The sequence below is a fragment of the Geotrypetes seraphini genome, chromosome 3 (assembly GCF_902459505.1).
Source record: "Geotrypetes seraphini chromosome 3, aGeoSer1.1, whole genome shotgun sequence".
Lineage (NCBI taxonomy): Eukaryota > Metazoa > Chordata > Amphibia > Gymnophiona > Dermophiidae > Geotrypetes > Geotrypetes seraphini.
Window position 1 is genome coordinate 402,996,092 of NC_047086.1, and position 19,029 is coordinate 403,015,120.

General features: G+C 46.8%; 1 protein-coding gene across 2 annotated transcripts in view; it reads left to right on the plus strand.

The window, feature by feature from the left end:
• The first annotated feature begins 394 nt into the window (after positions 1-394).
• The window catches only part of TMEM151B (transmembrane protein 151B), a 57,241-nt gene continuing 38,606 nt past the window's right edge, over positions 395-19,029 (plus strand). For both annotated transcript variants that reach the window (XR_004538623.1, XM_033935461.1), the window contains exon 1: positions 395-1,092. Coding sequence is in view for 1 of the 2 variants with exons in the window: in XM_033935461.1 (XP_033791352.1) it covers positions 1,003-1,092 (90 nt within the window). In the remaining variant the exon portion in view is untranslated. The remainder of the gene's footprint in view (positions 1,093-19,029) is intronic.

Consider the following 19,029-nt stretch of genomic DNA (forward strand, 5'->3'; position numbering starts at 1 on the left):
TGAATGGAAGAAAGCCAAATGAGATCATTTAATTTAGAGATGCTGTTCAGAGCTTAGGAAATTGATTGATTGGGGAGGAGGAGGGGGTCTTTGTTTGATGGGGATGAAAGGAAGGGGGGTTCTCAGCCTCCTCAGCAGCAGGGTGAAGGGGATAAGGCAGGTTGAAAGGATGCAGCCCCCTGACAACTTTTGACTGTAAGACAGTCCCGCTGCAGACAAAAAAGGCACTAGAAAGAAGGGGAGGCGGCAGCATCCATCTCCTCCTCCTCCTTCCTTTCTCCCCTCCAGTCCTCAGCTTTCCTTCCTGTAGCACCTGCGCGCTTTCCCCTGGACTCTCCACTCCTCTCTGCTTCTTTCTTTTTCCCGCACTACTTTCCCTGCATCCTTCTCTTCATCCCTTCATTCCCATTGTCTGCCATCCTCTCGGCTTCTCCCTTGCTTTTCTGTCCTTTCAGATTCCACTTCCCTCCCTCTCCTCTGTTTCTACCTGCATCTTTCCCTCCATTTCATCAGCTTCCCCGTGCTTCCTTCTCTCATTTTTCTTCTTATTCCCCTTACCTCCCTCTCCTTGGTTTCTACCTGCATCTCTCCCTCCCCCCCGCCTGCTTTCTCTATTTTTCCTCCATTCCATCTGCTTCTCCCTGCTTCTATCTCTCCTTTCCTGCAGATTATCCTTCCCTTCCTTTCCCTCAGCTTCTCCTTCTGCCTTTCCTGTGTTTTCTTCCTCCCCTACTGCTATTGCTGTTGGATTTTGCCTCATGTCCCTGCCCAGGTTCAGTCGGAATCCCCTCTAATCTGTGAGACAAGTGGGACTGGACGCCCCCGAAGCAGGAGCTGATTGCCTTCTGCCTCCAGAAGAGCATGGGGCTGCATCCTCAGTTCCTGAACAGAGCCCACTGCCGGGACCAAGGATTCTCAGGGAGCATTGGAGGCTAACGCTAGCCGGTGTCAGCTAAGGAAGATCTGGGCACTGGGGCTGGTTCCTGATATCGAATATCCAGCATGCCCCCCCCTGCTTCAGCCGCAGCCACTACTAGTGCCAGCAGCACCAGCTCTGTTCATCAAGAGGAAGCAGAGGGAGGCAGAGAGGAGGTGAGAACAGTCATTCGCCTAGGATGGGGGAAAAGGGCAGGTGAGGAGGAGGGTTACCTTGCTGGGGGCAGAGATGAAGTGAGGTGAAGGCTTATTCAACTGGAAGGGGGGGGAAGAGGAGGGTTGAGGAGATAGCTTACCTGTCTGGGATGGGGGGTTACGTTCTGGGAGGGAGACATTCACCTGGGAGAGGGAGAGAGGGGAGGGGAGAAGAGAGGTTACCTTCTTAGGTGGAAGACAGAGAAGAGGTGAGGTGAAGAGTTGTTCACCTGGGGGAAGGACAGAGAGGTAGTGAGGAGGGAGAATGGTTACCTGCCTTCAAGGAGGTGTTGGAGTTAGGAAGTGAAGAAGGGGAGAGACTATCTGTTGTGTGTTTGTGGGGGGGAGGGAGCCACAGAAACAAAGTGAAGAAGTTAAAGGATTGCCCATCTTGCAGTGGGCAATGAGGATGTCAGGAAGTGGGGTGGGGGGGAGGGAGTGGGGAGGTGGATGCTTGGGACAGGTGAAGAGGGAGAGATAGGAAGTGAAACAAAAAGAGGATGGTCAACTGATTGTTGAAGGTGTGTGGTGATGGGGGGGGGAGACATTGAAGAAAAAAAAGGTTTTCTGCTGGGGGAGAGAAGTGATTGCTCTTCAGCTTAACCTGCTTGTTAAATCAAAGAGATGTGGTGATTTCAATCTCATTGTGACTAGCCATAAGTAGGGGGTGAGGAGGGGGCTATTAACATTAGATTTGAGCCCCCTGAGATCTGTAGTCCTATTCTATATGAACACTACAGTTCCCAGAATGCTCGAGAGAAGGGGGACGAGACAGGGACCTGAAGCCTCTTTGCAGAAAGCAGCTGTGCGGCAATGCAGGCGGGAGTGATGTGATCAGACAGCTCCAGGCCATTCGGACGGTCTGAGCCAGTTCTGGTTTTACCTCCACTGCATCTAGGGACTTGTAGTCTCCGGTTTTGGAGAGCAAAGCATAGGCTGCTGAGCCTGGCTCTGACCACAGTGTTTGGTGCTCAGGATGGGGTCAGGAATTCTTGCAGAGGTTGTCCATTTGTAAAAAGGAAGATCAAGGTCTCTGGTGGTCCTGTACAGACAGGAACCTTTTTTATTTTAAGTAAAGATGGTTAAACATCTGTGCTGGATTATTGAAAGAAATTACACCGCATGACCTCCATCTGGAGCCACGAAAGCAGCTGTTCCCTGCGAAACAAGGAAATAGAAATATAATATTACTGACCCTGTTTCATCTAGGAAGGTGAAATATCACCTAACCTTCATTTGCTTCCCCTGCCAGGATGAGAGAAGGCCCAGAGGAGTCTCTGAAAGTCAGCGCTAGGGTTACCATATGGCTCCCGAAAAAGGAGGACGGATTGAGACATCTAATACCGGATCATTCCCCTAAGGGAGGATCGATAGATAACAACATAATATGATCAGCTAAACATTTGAACAGTTGTTTGTAAGATATTTTGTTAAAAAAAAAAATGTTTTTAAGGTTTTTCTAAAACTGGACAATGCGGCAAGAGTTCTAATATCTGGAGGGAGGTCATTCCAGATCTTCAGCATTGCAAAGGCTAAGGAGTGTGAAAATCTGCTTAAAGTTTGAATCCCTTTAACCGGGGGGGGGGGGGGGGGGGGAGGAGATAGTAGTTTAAATTTATGTATAAACCTCGTAGAATCGATTAGAGTTAAAAGATAGTGGAAATAATGGGGGGAAAATCCCATATAAACTTTTAAAAATCACATTTAGATATTTAGGGCTCCTTTTACGAAACCGTGTTAGCGGTTTAACGCGTGTAATAGAGCGCGCTAAACCGCCGGACGCGCTAGCCGCTACCGCCTCCTCTTGAGCAGGCGGTAGTTTTTCGGCTAGCGCGGGGGTTAGCGTGTGATTAAAAGGCGCGCGCGTTAAAGCCGCTACTGCCCTTAAAAGGAACTCTCCAATATATCGGAAGCCAGTGCAGAGCCCTCAATAATGGAGTGACACGATCGTATTTATTTTTCCCAAATATTTGGAATGAGTTGCAATCTCTGTAGGTCAATGTAAAGGGAGTTGGCATAATCCAAATAAGCCAATATTGCAAAATGATGCTGATGGAAAAAGCACAACGTACTCTCCTTAACATCCCGAAACCGAAGCTATGTTATTAATTTGGTTTGTCATTGAAAAAGTAGAATCCAAAACAAATCCCAGAATTCTAGATGTAAATTTCATCCGTAAAGAATCACCTGAACTTAGGGCTCCTTTTACTAAGGTACGCTAGCGTTTTTTTGCGCACGCAGGATATTACCGCGCGCTACGCGGCTACAACTAATGCCGGCTCAATGCTGGCGTTAAGGCCTTGCGTGCGTTAATGCCCTAACGCAGCTTAGTCTTACAGAAGACGGAAGATGATGTGTAATAGAACCAAAGTAAAACCCGGATGCCTCAATCCGTCTTCCTTTTTCTGGAGCCTATGATAGTGTGGCACAGGCGAATTTTGGGATGGGGAAGGGGGGAGGCAGCACCTCCCCCCAGCTGTTGTGGATACCATTACAGAACAGCTCCTTTCTCTCAATGCCAATATGAACTCCCCACCCCCATGTCTCAAACTGTGTTGCTGATTGTTTTAAGCTCTTTCATTGTGATGGACCTGGGAGCCTGACAGTGAACCGGGCTGATGCGCTCTGGGTACAGTTCCACCTGCGGCTGGTGACTCAATGTACCCTGAACAAGACCTGAACAAGCACTAACCCCAAATGACCTATTTGTAGGAGAGGAAAAAAAAAATTAAAAACCACACACTGTCTCCTGGATATCTCAGGGCTGTATCTGCCATTACTGAAGGTTTCGGATATCCCAGGGTGCCAGATATTTCAGAAAGGTCTCTCTGCTGTTACCAAAGATCTCGGGTATCGCAGGGGCATCTCTGATATGATCAACATTCTCAGATATCTGAGGACTGACGTTGTTACTGTGGCTGGTGAATATTTCAGGAAGGTCCCTGCTGCTACTGCAGATCAGTGACATAACTAGGACTGGGTGGGCCCTGGCCCCCTATAACACCATCTCTCCCAAAGTAGTGAGGACGGCAGAGGAGGGGAAATCCATTTAGAGCTCCAGTAAACAAGATATCAGAGATGCACATTTGAGAAAGCGGACACATTACAACAAATACATTCAGAAAAAAATACATTTGTCGTCAGAGGATTGCTTTGGTCCCAGTGTCTCATCTGTTTTCTTTTTTTTTTCCTCAGCCCGCAGAGGAAAGGCTCTGACAGGGCTGGTCGCAGGAAGCCGCTTCACATTATTGTCTCTGCCGGTCACCTGCTAGGATTCTGGCGGACCATGGGGAGGGGGGGGGACAGAAGGACATGCTGGACCTGCATAAAGAGGGGGAGGAGGGAGATAGCGGTCCTGGACAGCTTAGCTAGTTGGTTAAGGAAGGAGAGCAGACAGTGGGATGGAGATTGGGGAGCAAAGGACAGCAGGTGACCCCTACCACTGAGTAGCCGTGGGCAGGATTAATCAATAGGCCAAGTAGGCACGTGCCTAGGGCCCAAAATGGTCAGGGGGGCCCGATGAAGGAGGGCATTGACATTGTTTTTTCCAAACGGCGATGGACCCCCTCCAGCATTGATCGGCAACGCGGGCCCCCTCCCCCATCGACGGAAAGTAAGACAAGCAAGCAACGTGGGTAAGAAAGGCAACGGGAACTGTAATTCTGCAAGAGGTGCTGCTTACCCAAAGCTTCCCTTTGACGCAGCTTCCTGTTTCCACCTGAGTGCATGGTGGGGCGGGGCGGGGCAGGGGGGCCCAGTGTACTTGTGTGGCTAGGGGCCCTCGACGAATTAATCCTGCCCTGGCCGTGGGCCAGGTATTTCAGAGGAGTCTCTGCTATTACTGAAGGCAACAGATATTTCAAGACTGTCTCAACTATCTCAGGACTGTCTTCTTGATTCCTGCCTCATGGTACTAGGCATTCAAGGACCCACGCAGTAGAGCCGCCCGCCAATGGCTGAGTGTGTGGCTTCTACCATGAGATTGAAGAGAAAATATTCTCGTGGCAATGCAATAAGCTAATGAAATACAAATTCAACAGGACACGTGTGCACAAAGATCTGGACTAAGGGTGGCTTCACCGTGTGCATGTCTGAAGAAAATGAAGGTGGCAGCACACCTCAGCGTGCGTGTGAATCTGAATGGTGTTCTTGCACACAAAATGTTTGTGAGGCTCATTTATGTGCAAAAGAACATTCCGGTTCATGCTTTTCTGGAGTCTTTTAAAGTTGCAGGTGCAGAAAAAAGGGGCAGTAATTCCTCTTGACTAACCGTTTTACGCTGCCTCAGACTGGAAGTGAATTTCGTGCACTGTTTGTACATTAAAATCCCCTGTTTACTTCTGTGCATCATGGGGAAAACCTAATGATTTCATTTTAATCTACTGGGCGGCCATGTGTATTGCGTGAGTTCACTTCTGCGCTGAACCCCTTTCTGTATCTAGTAACCTCACAATTCTGCATTGGCCCCTCAGTGCTCTTTGGGAGTCCAGGCAGATGAATCCCTGACTTTCCTGGTTTCCAATGGTTTGAAAACAAATGAGATTGCCATGAACTTCTGGCTCTGAAGTCAAACAGATTACATTTTCTCAGTTCATGTTCTAACTTGAGCTGTTGTCTAATCTCTCATGATTTTCCCTGGGCAGCAGAGGGAGCCTGAACAGTGGTGTGTGGAGCTCATTTGCTTGACAACCAGTAGAGGGCTCAGCGAGAGAGCATCTAAGGGACCTGGAGAGTCCTCAGAAGGAGGGGGACCTGAGAGGCTGGCAACCAGAGGGACTGATAAGAGCCCCAGAGTGAGAGAGCATCTGAGTGACCTGGAGAGTACTCAGAGAAAGAGTGTCTGAGGGACCAGGAGAGTCCTCAGTGGAATGCCTGAAGGACCGGGGGAGTCTTTAGATAGTAACCAGTGACCAGAGGGTCTGTGGAGAGACCAGTGTACTGGTGAAGTTCTGGATGACAGTGGCTGGTGGAGAGACAGGTGGTGACCCGCAGAGGAATCAGAGGGACCGGCTGGACGCATGAGGCCAGTAACCAGTGACTGGTAGGACCCAGAGTGAGTGACTACTGGAGACCAGAGGGACTGTCAATGGCTGGAATGATCTTTGGCAGCCTGAGAGACCAGAAAGGTCATGTGATGAAGGTGTTAGAACAGTGCCTGGAAGAACAGAGTGAACAAGTTAAGAAGGCCAGAAGAGCCTGAGAGTGAAGGGGAACAGACTGCTCAGCTCATTCACACCTGGTCATCTGTAATGTGTACAGGATCCCAGAATAATCAGGGTCGTAGTTACCTTTGAGTGAGACTGGCAAAAATCAAGATCGCCCACTGGTAGAGACTACCTGCTGTTGGACCGAAGTACCCTCGTACCCTATTTCCGCCCCTTGGTCTACTCTCTCTCTCTCCCTCCCCCTTCCATTCTGTGGGTCCATATCTCTCTCTCTCCCACTTCCTTTCCCTTCCCTCACATGGGTCCATCTCTCTCCCTCCCACTTCCTTTCATTCCCCCCACCCACCAATAGTCCTCCAAACCTGCCATGGGTTGCTGATAGCAGCAGCAATGAAGACAGACTGCCTCTGGCTGGCCCTGGAGCCTTCACTCTGCTATGTCCTGCCCAAGGAAGTTGCATCAGAAAAGATGGGATGTGGCAATGAGAATACCTTCAAGCTGGTTGAAGGCATCCTATTTTCATTGCTGCTTCTGGCATCGAAAGCTTTGAGAACCATGGGGAGTGGGGGAAATGCTAGACCTAGGCAGGGCAGGATTAACCAATAGACCAAATAGGCACGTGCCTAGGGCCCAAAATGGTCAGGGGGGCCCGATGAAGGAGGGCATCAACATTGTTTTTTTCCAAACGGCAATGGGCCCCTCCAGCATCGATCGGCAACGTGGGCCCCACCTCAGTTGGCAACGCAGCCCCCCCATCGACAGAAAGTAAGACAAGCAAGCAACGCAGGTAAGAAAGGCAATGGGAACTGTAATTGTGCAAGCGGTGCTGCTTGCCCAAAACTTCCCTCTGACGCAGCTTCCTGTTTCCGCCTGGGCGTATGGTGGGGTGGGGTGGGGCAGGGGGCCCTGTGTACTTGCGTGCCTAGGAGCCCTCGACGAATTAATCCTGCCCTGGACCTGGGGGGAAGGAGGGTACTGAGGGGGGTGGAGACAGAGACTAGAATGGAAGAATTGAGGAAGAGAGATACTGGACTTGGGGAGCAGAGGGAAGAGAGAGAGAGGGGCAGAGAGACTCTGGAGCAATGAATGGAAGGAGGGAGAGATGCTGGATGTCAAGGGGTAGAGAATAGAGGAAGCTGGACATGGGGAATAAAAGGGCCCTAGAGAGGAAATGCTGGGCATTGAGGGAGCATAAGGTCAGAGGAGGAGAGATACTGGACTTGGGGGCAGAGAGACTCTGAGGATTTACTGTATGTGTGAGCCTTCCAGAAGTGACAACAGAACTTTCATGTAATTTTAGTTTGTCATAACATCAGACAGGGTTTATAATCTTTTGCAGATCTGATATGTGTTGAGGTGGTTGTCTTTATAGCAGACTTGTATCAGATCAGGTTTGAATTATGAGACAATGCCTCTTGAGAGGTCTTAAATACAGTTGAATTGTTTCCAAAGATGTGCGGTAGCGCTGTCAAGTGCTTGCAACAACTGAATTTAAAATATGTAAAGTGTCACCCATGATGCAGAAATCCATTTTTTAAGTGCACATGAAGCCATTTTAAGAGGAGAGCTGCCATGGGCAAGAGCTGGGATTTACATCACTAGGCCACAAGGAATTGTAAGGTAGTCTGGCGGGAGGGCTACTCTTTGGATTGGCTTTTGTGAGTGTGTAATGCAATTGTAGTTAATGCACACGATCTTCCATAGTAGTTTTAAATGGTAAATAAGGCTACAAATAAATGTTTTTGATACAAAAGTTTAGCAGGAATTTAAACTAAGGTTACCAGATGGCTGGGAAAACCTGGACATGTCCAGGTGCCCGGAAGGATTTTCAAAACCCAGCAGTTTGTCCGGGTTTTGGAAGACCCCGAGTTCTGGGCTGTATCTGGAAGGTCTCCGAACATGTATTTTTTTTTAATCATTGTTTCCACTATTTTGCCTGGCACTGAAGTTAGGCTTACAGGTCTGTAATTTTTTAAAAATCGGCGTAATGTTGGCCACCCTCCAATCTTCAGGTTCTGTGGATAATTTTAGCAACAGCAATTTCATGTTTGAGTTCTTTCAGTGTATACCATCCAGGCCAGGTGATTTATCCTTCTTTTAACTTGTCAGTTTTGGCTCAGTACATCTTCCAGGGTCACTGAGATTTATTTCCGTTCCTCCGCATCATCACCCTCACAATCCATTTCTGGTTTAGGTAGATCTCTTTCATCTTCTTCAGTAAAGACCGAAGCAAATAATCCATTCAGTCTCTCCTCTACGGCCTTGTCCTCCTTGAGCATCCCTTTTGATCTAACAGTCCCAGAATCTGATGTTGGTTGAGATATTGTAATTGTGGGATTGTATGTGATCAGGTTTAAATTATGAGGCACTGCTTCTTGAGGAGCCTTGTAGCTGCTATCTAGGTCACACAGCTGACGGTGCTGCTTGCCCTACCCCTTTCTGACATGGCCTAAATAGTGGCTGTGTGCATTTATGTCATATTTTCTTTCAGCAGGGGCTACGAAAACAGTGCTGCTGGGATTAGGTGGGAGTAGGGTTACCAGACATCCGGATTACCCCAGACTTGACCTCCTTTTCGAGGACATGTCCAGAGGTCCGGACGGCTTTTCAAAACCCGGCACTTTGTCCGGATTCTGAAAAGCTTCCCAACAAAATCGCGTCGGGAAGGGACATCCGTGCATGCGCGGACACAACACGGTGATGAGAGAGTGGTGGAGAACTGGAACGCTCTTCCGGAGTCTGTCATAGGGGAAAACACCCTCCAGGGATTCAAGACAAAGTTAGACAAGTTCCTGCTCACATGGCGGGGGGGGGGGGGGAAGGGGGGGAGGGGGGTGTTCGGTGATCACTGGGGGAGTGTGTAGGAGTCTGTACTTTGTATCCACAGTGGTTATCTGGTCACTTTCGATACCTTCTGGGCACTTAGACCTGTTTTTAGATCGCCTAAGTCAATGTATAAGTTCCGTCTAGGAAGTCTCATCAAATTTTCAATTACCGCTGCAGGACAACTAAGGGCTAGATTCACTAAGCCCACCGATCGTGTCCCGAACACTTTGCGACCCCGACCCGATTCACTAACCTTCCTCCCGATCCGATCCGCACCCAATCCGATCCGTGCATGCAAACGAGGGGAAATGGCATGCAACAGTAGGAAGGCAGCGATTCACCAAACTGAAGAAGGAACACCGACTAGGCCAGGTCCAAAAAGAAGCGACTTTTGAAGACCAGTCGCTCACGTCCTTTCCGACTGTCCTGCTCTCTGCCGCCCTGAAATCCTAGCCCTGAAATAAAACATCGCCCTTGTGCTAAAACTCTGCTCTCTGCTGCCGCATCTTGTACCTGGACTTTAGCAAAGCATTCGATAGCGTGCCACACCGCAGGTTGCTGAGCAAGATGAGTTCTATAGGATTAGGTGACACATTGACGAAATGGATTGGGAACTGGCTTGGAGGTAGGCTTCAAAGGGTAGTGGTGAACGGCACCCCCTCCGAAATGACGGAGGTGATCAGTGGAGTGCCACAGGGCTCGGTCTTGGGCCCAATCCTATTCAACATCTTTATAAGGGACCTGGCAGAAGGGCTTCGAGGTAAGATAACATTATTCGCCAATGACGCCAAACTAAGTAATGTAGTGGGCAAATGCACAACGGACGAAGATTCAATGCCTGACAATATGATGCACGACCTACTCCTACTGGAGCGCTGGTCTAGGACCTGGCAACTCAACTTCAATGCCAAAAAATGCAAAGTTATGCACCTGGGCAGCCAAAATCTATGCAAGTCCTATACCCTTAATGGCGAGATCCTAGCAAAAACGGTAGCAGAACGAGACTTGGGGGTAATCGTCAGTGGGGACATGAAGTCTGCCAATCAAGTGGAGCAAGCTTCATCCAAGGCAAGACAAATCATGGGCTGCATACGAAGGGGTTTCGTCAGTCGTAAGGCGGAAGTCATTATGCCATTGTATAGATCCATGGTGAGGCCCCACCTGGAATACTGTGTGCAATTCTGGAGGCCGCATTATCGCAAGGATGTTCTGAGACTGGAGTCGGTGCAGAGAATGGCCACCCGGATGGTCTCGGGACTCAAGGATCTCCCATACAAAGAATGGCTTGACAAATTGCAGCTTTACTCGCTCGAGGAGCACAGAGAGAGGGGGGACATGATCGAGACGTTCAAGTATCTTACGGGCCGCATCGAGGCGGAGGAAGATATCTTCTTTTTCAAGGGCCCCACGACAACAAGAGGGTATCCGTGGAAAATCAGGGGCGGGAAACTACGAGGTGACACCAGGAAATTCTTTTTCACTGAAAGAGTGGTTGATCGCTGGAATAGTCTTCCACTGCAGGTGATTGAGGCCAGCAGCGTGCCTGATTTTAAGGCCAAATGGGATCGGCACATGGGATCTATTCACAGGGCGAAGGTAGGGGAGGGACATTAGGGTGGGCAGACTAGATGGGCCGTGGACCTTATCTGCTGTCTATTTCTATGTTTCTCTTCAGAAGAGGAGGGAACTTCGAGCTGCAGGGATTGAGATTCAGAAGAAGAGAAAAAGAAGAGAGGGGTGGACTATAATGCCGAAATCTGAATTGAAAAGAAACCTGCACCAGGCTTCGACGACAAATCTGATTCTTTTTTTCCTTTTACTATTTTGCTAGTCCTTTACGTTCTTTTTCGGATCTAAGCTCTCTGCCGCCCTGTCTGCCTCTCCGCGGGTTTAAAGCATGTTCTCTCCTTCCCCTGTCATCCCTACAGCTGTGTCCGTGCAGACAGACAGAACTCTTCCATTAAAGCCTCCCCTCCCTTCCTTGTTTTCACTTGTGCATATTAATGCAATCGGAGGCACGCCCCACACCGACCCCAGAGCGATCGTGAAGAACGATCCTGACGCATACCATCTACAGGCAAAGAAGATGGTGTGCGCATGCGTCAGAATCGTTCTGCACGATCGCTCTGGGGTCGGTGTGGGGCGTGCCTCCGATTGCATTAATATGCATGGGGAGGTGTCGTGAATCGGTTGCCCGAGAAGACTCGGCCACGGATCGCTCGGCATAGGTGAGCTTAATGAATCTAGGCCTAAGTTTGGTCGGCCCACATCCCACCCATCTCCTACCCTAACCACTCTTCAAAAAAATGCCCCTTTTCGCTCTGGACGCACAGTGGCAGTCAGAGGCCTAAAATGCCTGTAGATAGAAACATAGAAACATAGAAATTGATGGCAGAAAAGGGCCACGGCCCATCAAGTGTGCCCATACCAATGACTCACTCCCTGACTTTTACTCCCCTAGAGATCCCACTGAATATCCCATTTTCTCTTAAAATCTGACACGTTGTTGGCCTCAATTACTTGCTGAGGTAGCTCGTTTCGAATTATTGACACTTGGACGATCTGTTTTTTAGGTCATCCAAGTGCCGATTTGGGCAGGTTTTTAGATGTATTTATGTTTGGATTATGAACCTCATAGTGTATTAGGAATCCATCTTAATTTTTCTGCCCGGAGCCCATTCAATCCTAGCTACACCACTGGAATAATTGTTTTGTGTAAGGCGTGAGATTTGTTAATTAGAACTCTTCTGTCACTTTTCTATTTTTAATACTCATTAAAGGTGATGCTGACAAGCTTTGCTGTTTCTATCACTGGCTTCTTTAGTAGTTCTGGATGGAGACTATCTGGTCCTTGGAAATTAGTCGGGCTTGTGGACGAGTTTTCTGTTAATCCGTGCTGGAATGTTTTCTCCAGGCACCATGCCCAAGATCCTCCACAGATCATCTGTCACAATGACCCCCATCTCTCTTTCCTCTTCCATCACGAAGAGATGCTTGAGGATTATGAATTCTCTCGTTCTCTCCTACTCAGAATAAGGTCTCAATAGAGAAAGACCTACTCTATTTATTGAATAAAAACATAAGAACATAAGAATTGCCATCTCCGGATCAGACCCTTGGTCCATCAAGTCCAGTGATCCACACACGCGGAGGCCCAGCCAGGTTTCCCCTGGCATAGTTTTAGTCCCCATATCACTGTATGCTTCTCAAGGGAGATGTGCATCTAATTTACCCTTACCCGTATCGCTCTATCCACTCTTAAGGAGATGTGCATCTAGTTTACCCTTAAATCCTAGAACGGTGGATTCTGCAATTACTTCCTCTGGGAGAGCATTCCAGGTGTCCACCACTCGCTGCGTGAAACAGAACTTCCTGATATTCGTCCTGGACCTGTCCCCCCTCAGCTTCAGTCTATGTCCTCTTGTCTGTGTCACATTGGACATTATAAATAACTGCTTTCCCTGCTCCATTTTGTCGAATCCTTTCAGTATTTTGAAAGTCTCAATCAGATCCCCTCGCAGTCTCCTCTTCTCAAGGAAGAACAACCCCAGTCTACTAAGTCGTTCCTCGTAGTCTAGGTTCTCCATACCTTTCACTAACTTTGTGAAGTAGATAAAAGGCTTATTTTCAAAATGTTCTAATTTTCCCGGATGTGGCCCTACTCAGCTTAGGAGGGAGGCATTTATTTTGTTAAAATCACGAGTAGTGGCATTAGAGGCCACTTTCTTCTTAAACTTTCCATGTAAATGTATCTTGAAATATAAAGAGAAGGACTATATTTTCTGGGAGCCTTTACAACTTGAACAATTTTTGAAATTACACAAAACCACCATTAAGAATTGACTTCAGATTTTTAGTTTGGAGTTTAAATAATTGTATACCACTAGAAGAATTAGTCTGTGAGCTGGTCTAATTTGACTATTGTTTGATTGATTGATTTCCTTATCATTTTTCCTTTGTGTATGAATTTACAGATTTTTGTTTACTTGAGATATATCTTTAGGAAAAAGGTGAATTTCTCCCTTAATGTGGGCTTGTTGGAGTTTCTGTAGATTTAGGGCCTGTTTTACAAACCTGTGCGCCAACAGCCCTGAAGCCCTTTAAATCTCTATGGGCTTCTGGTCCATTACCATGCTGCAGCCGCTAGCGTGGCTTTGTAAAACAGGCCTTTCATGTTTTAGACATTATCTTTCGTGGAATATTTCTATTACTATCTTCATTTTCTTTATTCTGTAAAGAATTCTAAGCTTGAAAATCAATTAAAAAAAAAAAGAATAAGGTCTCAAACTGAGCTCTAATGCTCCTGCTCATCTCTGCCAGCTTCCGCCACTGAGTTTTCACGGTTGCTGTTCTCTCACTTTCTCATTTTAATCAATTTGCATTTCCTATGTTTTTATGCTTATTTAATGGTTTCACTCATCAATCTCTAGTGCTCCTGGGTCTTCATCTGTCCTCGGTTACAATGAAGACTAAACCTACAGTGATGCCTTGGAATCCGAACTTAATCCGTTCCAGAACCCCGTTTGAGTTCCAAAGCGTTCGAGTTCCAAGACAAGTTTTCCCATTGAAAATAATAGAAATGTATGATGTTCAAGTGTTATATGATAGTATTTCATGTTGTTCTTTTTGTGCACTTGATGTAAGTTTGAAAAAGAATAAAGAAATTAAAAAAAAAAAGAAAATAATAGAAACTGGATTAATTCGTTCCTGGGTCCCACAAACTCAAATTTTAACAGGAAATACACTGGATTTTAAGGTAAAATATTAACAAATATTCCAAAGCAGCATTCAGATTCGGGGGCACAAACACACACATGCAATGTGCAGGGTGTTCGGATTCCAAGTCGTTCGAGTTCTGGGGGTTTGGATTCCGAGGTACCACTGTATAGTCCAATTGAAAAGGGTATCACCCTATTTCCTTTGCTTTGTTTTAGTTCTATATATTATCTTTAAAAGTGGAATAATACCATTATTACACCATTTAACTCAAGTTTTATGCATATATACTTTCGGTAAGGACTGTGGGCTAGATTCACTAAGGCCACGGATCCGATCCGATCCATGGCCGGGGGCTGATTCATGAAGCGCCCTCATGCAAATGAGTACGATCGTAATCACGCCCCCCCCCCCGACCACACAGGGGGGGGGCTATAGATGGTCTGCGCATGCTCACCGTCGAGCTTGAATCTTTTTTTTTTTTGTTAAGATCTGGAAACTTTCGTGAGCCCGTGGTTTTAACCCACGGGTTGAAAGCGGGGCTGCATTGCGGGTTAAAACCATGGAGTCGAAGCAGAGAGCAGGAGATCGGGGCAGAGAGCAGAGAAGCAGAATCTGGGTCCTCACCAGTCGCTCGTTTTTGGATCAGCCAGCCCAGTCGGTGTGCCTTCTTTAGTTTAGTGAATCACGTCCTTCCTACTTTGCATGCCGTTTCCCCTCATTTGCATGCGTGGATCGGATTGGATCAGAGGATGATTGGCCACGAGGTTAGTGAATCAGGTCGGAGAAAAATCGGGTCACAAAGTGATCGGGACACGATTGGTGTTCTTAGTGAATCTAGCCCTGTGAGACTAACAGAACAAGTCAGGATCCAGAATTTATCATCACATACACACACGTGCTCAGGCTTGATCTCCTTCTTATATTTGAATTTGATATAGTGCTGGTGGTCGCAAAGGCATGCTTAGCTTCAACCCCACCCTAGGCTTGATCCCTGCCCTCCACTCCTGGACAGATTCAACCTCCAGCTTTCCTCTTCAAGGTGGGCACCCTCTTCCCCTTTCTCTTTGTTCCCCAGCAAGATCCCTAACCCCCACCCCAATTTTCTTTCTTTTTGTCTTATCCTGCCCCTCCTCAGATAAACAAACCCCATAGAATTTTCTTAACTCTTCCTATACACACTCCCATAGCTCTTTTTCTGAAACTGGGCTAGATGGACCATTGGTCTGACCCGATATGGCTGTTCTTATGTGAGCCAAGTATAGGACAGTCAAGCTATTGTAACATCACTGATGAACTTGGCTCTTAGGCATTGGTGGAATGAGGCATTATGACATCACAATCTCAGCTCTGGAATGTTGCTACTCTTTGGGTTTCTGCCAGGTACTTGTGACCTGGGTTGGCCACTGCTGGAAACAGGAGACTGGGCTTGATGGACTTTCAGTCTGTCCCTGTATGGCAATTCTTATGTTCTTATGTGAGTCAAGTATAGGATAATGAAGCCATTGTGACATCACTGATGAAGTTGGCTAATAATAATAACAGTTTATATACCGCAGGACTGTGAAGTTCTATACGGTTTACAATGATTAGAAAGATGCTACAAATTGAGTGGAATATACATAGTTAGAGATTAGTGGCTAACAGACACGATTAATGGCTGACAGTTAAGGGATCAGTTGTTATGGGAGAGATTGTGATGGGAGAGATTGTACAGATTCGTTACCTAGGTACTTCAAGAACAGATATGTTTTTAGGTGTTTTCTAAATTCACCATAGTTATTTGCGTGCATAAGTCATTTTTCCAGGTCTTTGCCCCATAATGCTGCTTGATAAGAGAGAAGATGTTGATGTGTCTTTTAAATTTACCTCCTCTAACCGGTGAGGAGACGAACTTCAGGTGTGAGCTTCTCTTATGTCTATTGGTTGAGAAGGAGAAGAGGTCAGTTATATATTTAGGGGCAAAACCGGATAGTACCTTAAAGCAAAAACATCCCAGCTTGAACTTCACACGTGCCTCCATCGGCAGCCAGTGCAGGAGTCGGTAGGAAGGGGTTATGTGATCGGACTTCTTCAACCCGAAAATCAACCTGACCAGTTGTAGTCTCTGCATGTTCTTCTGGGAGATTGCCAGATGGGCGATATTACAGTAATCGAGATGGCTTAGTATAAGGGATTGTACCAGAATCCTGAATGATGAAGTGTCAAAGTATGCCCTAATGGACCGAAGCTTCCAGAGAGTAAAAAAGCCCTTTCTAACCAAGCAGTTCACTTGGTCTTTCATGGTTAGGCCTTGGTCCAGTATTACCCCCAGAACCTTCATTGTAGGTTGAATAGGTTAACTGAGTTTGTTGATGCATAGGGTGTTGTAGTGACAAGTGGGTGTGGCGAGGCTACAAAGAATTTTTTTTTTTCTGAATTAAGCTTCAGTCTGAATTCTGTTGTCCATTGTGCTTCTGTTGCCATGTGGGTAGTTTCAGAGAAAGAAGTAGCGAATTGGATAATGATTGTAAAGTCATCTGCGTAACTGAATAATTTTATACCCTGCTGGCTCTTAGGCATTGGTGGAATGAGGCATTATGACATCACAATCTCAGCTCTGGAATGTTGCTACTCTTTGGGTTTCTGCCAGGTTCTTGGGACCTGGGTTGGCCACTGTTGGAAACAGGAGACTGGGCTTGATGGACCTTCAGTCTGTCCCTGTATGGCAGCTCTTATGTTCTTATTTAATGCTGTACCACCCAAATTTTCCTTAAACAGCTTTGACTCACATTTCAATACTGAGCCAGAGAAGCTACTGAATTTGTAAAATATCAGGCAGAGATGTTTTGCAGCCCTAAAGGTTTAGAACTTCTGGCAATTTCAGACACTTGGACGTATCAAATAGAAATGTTTACAGCCCTCCCACCTAGACATTTTTGGAAGGCACATGTAAATGTCATACTTGCCATGTTATAAACATTAGTCAAATATGAAAATTGGGGACAAGTTACACACAATGTAACAAGAGTGAAAAGGTGCATATATCAGAAAGAGAAAAAATCACTCTATGGACCTGTTCAAAGAGTAAAGTTGATTGAATGATGTAACACAGTTCACCAAAACTTGCTCAGAATCAAGGAGGGGAAAACTGGGGCGAGCCCCAGAAAAACCACCTCACAGCCCAATCATCGCATGAAGGGTAAACGGTAACATTATATCATTCCATGTATGCTTTGTATTTTGAAAAAATATTGGCGTTTGAGCACTATAATGATTAGATAGTTTTTTAAGTCGAAGAACTAAGCAAACTTAACTTATAGCTTGCGGGAACCCGCAAGCTATAAGTTAAGTTTGCTTAGTTCTTCGACTTAAAAAACTATCTAATCATTATAGTGCTCAAACGCCAATATTTTTTCAAAATACAAAGCATACATGGAATGATATAATGTTACCGTTTACCCTTCATGCGATGATTGGGCTGTGAGGTGGTTTTTCTGGGGCTCGCCCCAGTTTTCCCCTCCTTGATTCTGAGCAAGTTTTGGTGAACTGTGTTACATCATTCAATCAACTTTACTCTTTGAACAGGTCCATAGAGTGATTTTTTCTCTTTCTGATGTTATAAACATTGGCAGAAGCTGCCTGGGAAGGTTTGTATTGACTCCAAAGCATCAGTTCTTGTCCTGCAAGGGAAACCTTACCTCAGACAGTATAAGGGGAAGAATGATGAATATAGAAACATGATGGCAGATAAAGGCCAAGTGGCCCATCCAGTCTGCCCATCCGCAGCATCCACTATCTCATCCTCTCCCTAAGATATCTCAAGTGCCCGTCGCATGCTTTCTTGAATTCAGACACAGTCTTTTGTCTCCACCACCTCTACCAGGAGATGATTCCACATATCTACCACACTGTTTGTAAAAAAACCAATTTCCTTAGAGTACTCCGGAGCCTATCACCTCTTAACTTCATCCTATGCCCTCTGGTTCCGGAGCTTCCTTTAAAATGAAAGAGACTCGACTTATGCGCTTTTATGCCACGTAGGTATTTGAACATAACAATTGCCGCTGCTGGGTCAGACCAGTGGTTCATCGTACCCAGCAGTCTGCTCCCGCGGCGGCCCTTAGGTCAAAGACCAGTGCCCTAATTGAGTCTAGCCTTACCTGCGTACGTTCTGGTTCAGCAGGAACTTGTCTAACTTTGTCTTGAATCCCTGGAGGGTGTTTTCCCCTATGACAGCCTCTGGAAGAGCGTTCCAGATTTCTACCACTCTCTGGGTGAAGAAGAACTTTCTTACGTTCGTACGAAATCTATCCCCTTTTAACTTTAGAGAGTGCCCTCTCGTTCTCTCTATCTTGGAGAGGGTGAACAACCTGACTTTATCTACTAAGTCTATTCCCTTCAGTATTTTGAATATTTCGATCATGTCCCCTCTCAGTCTCCTCTTTTCAAGGGAGAAGAGGCCCAGTTTCTCCAATCTCTCACTGTATGGCAACTCCTCCAGCCCTTTAACCATCTTAGTCACTCTTCTCTGGACCCTTTCAAGTAGTACCACGTCCTTCATGTATGGTGAACAGTGCTGGACGCAGTATTCCAGGTGAGGGCACACCTTGGCCCAGTACAGCGGCATGATAACCTTCTCCGATCTGTTCGTGATCCCCTTCTTAATCATTCCTAGCATTCTGTTTGCCCTTTTCGTCGCCAGAGTGATATTTGGGATTGAGAGCTTTGCCTCAAACAGCCCAGCAGATTTATAGGCTTGTCTGAGGCTGAATCACACCCCTGGGCTCCTCAGAGTCAGAGACTAATCAAAGGCTTTTCTTTACTCGACTAGAAAATTACTGTGACTAATATTTGATCCCCTGGCACTGAAGCTGGAGGAATGGCCAGGGATTGTAAACCCAAACCTATCGATGGTACTCTGGCCGGGAGCTGAACCCAACACAATGACCTCCCCCCTCCACCCCCTTCTTTGTTTTTTAACTCTAAGGCAGCGTATCACAAACCGTATGCTGCGAAACACCAACGAGAAGAGGCACCGGCTGACGTGACCCTCACGGCGATAGGCACGTCCTGTAGACAGTCAGCTGGAGCCTCTCCTCCTCTCCATGCCTGTCCTCTGCTAGCACGCCCTCCGCTGGCAGCTCAGGACCCCATCCGGAGGGCCTCCGCGCTTGCACGGTCGACGTGATGATGTCACACATGCACGAGA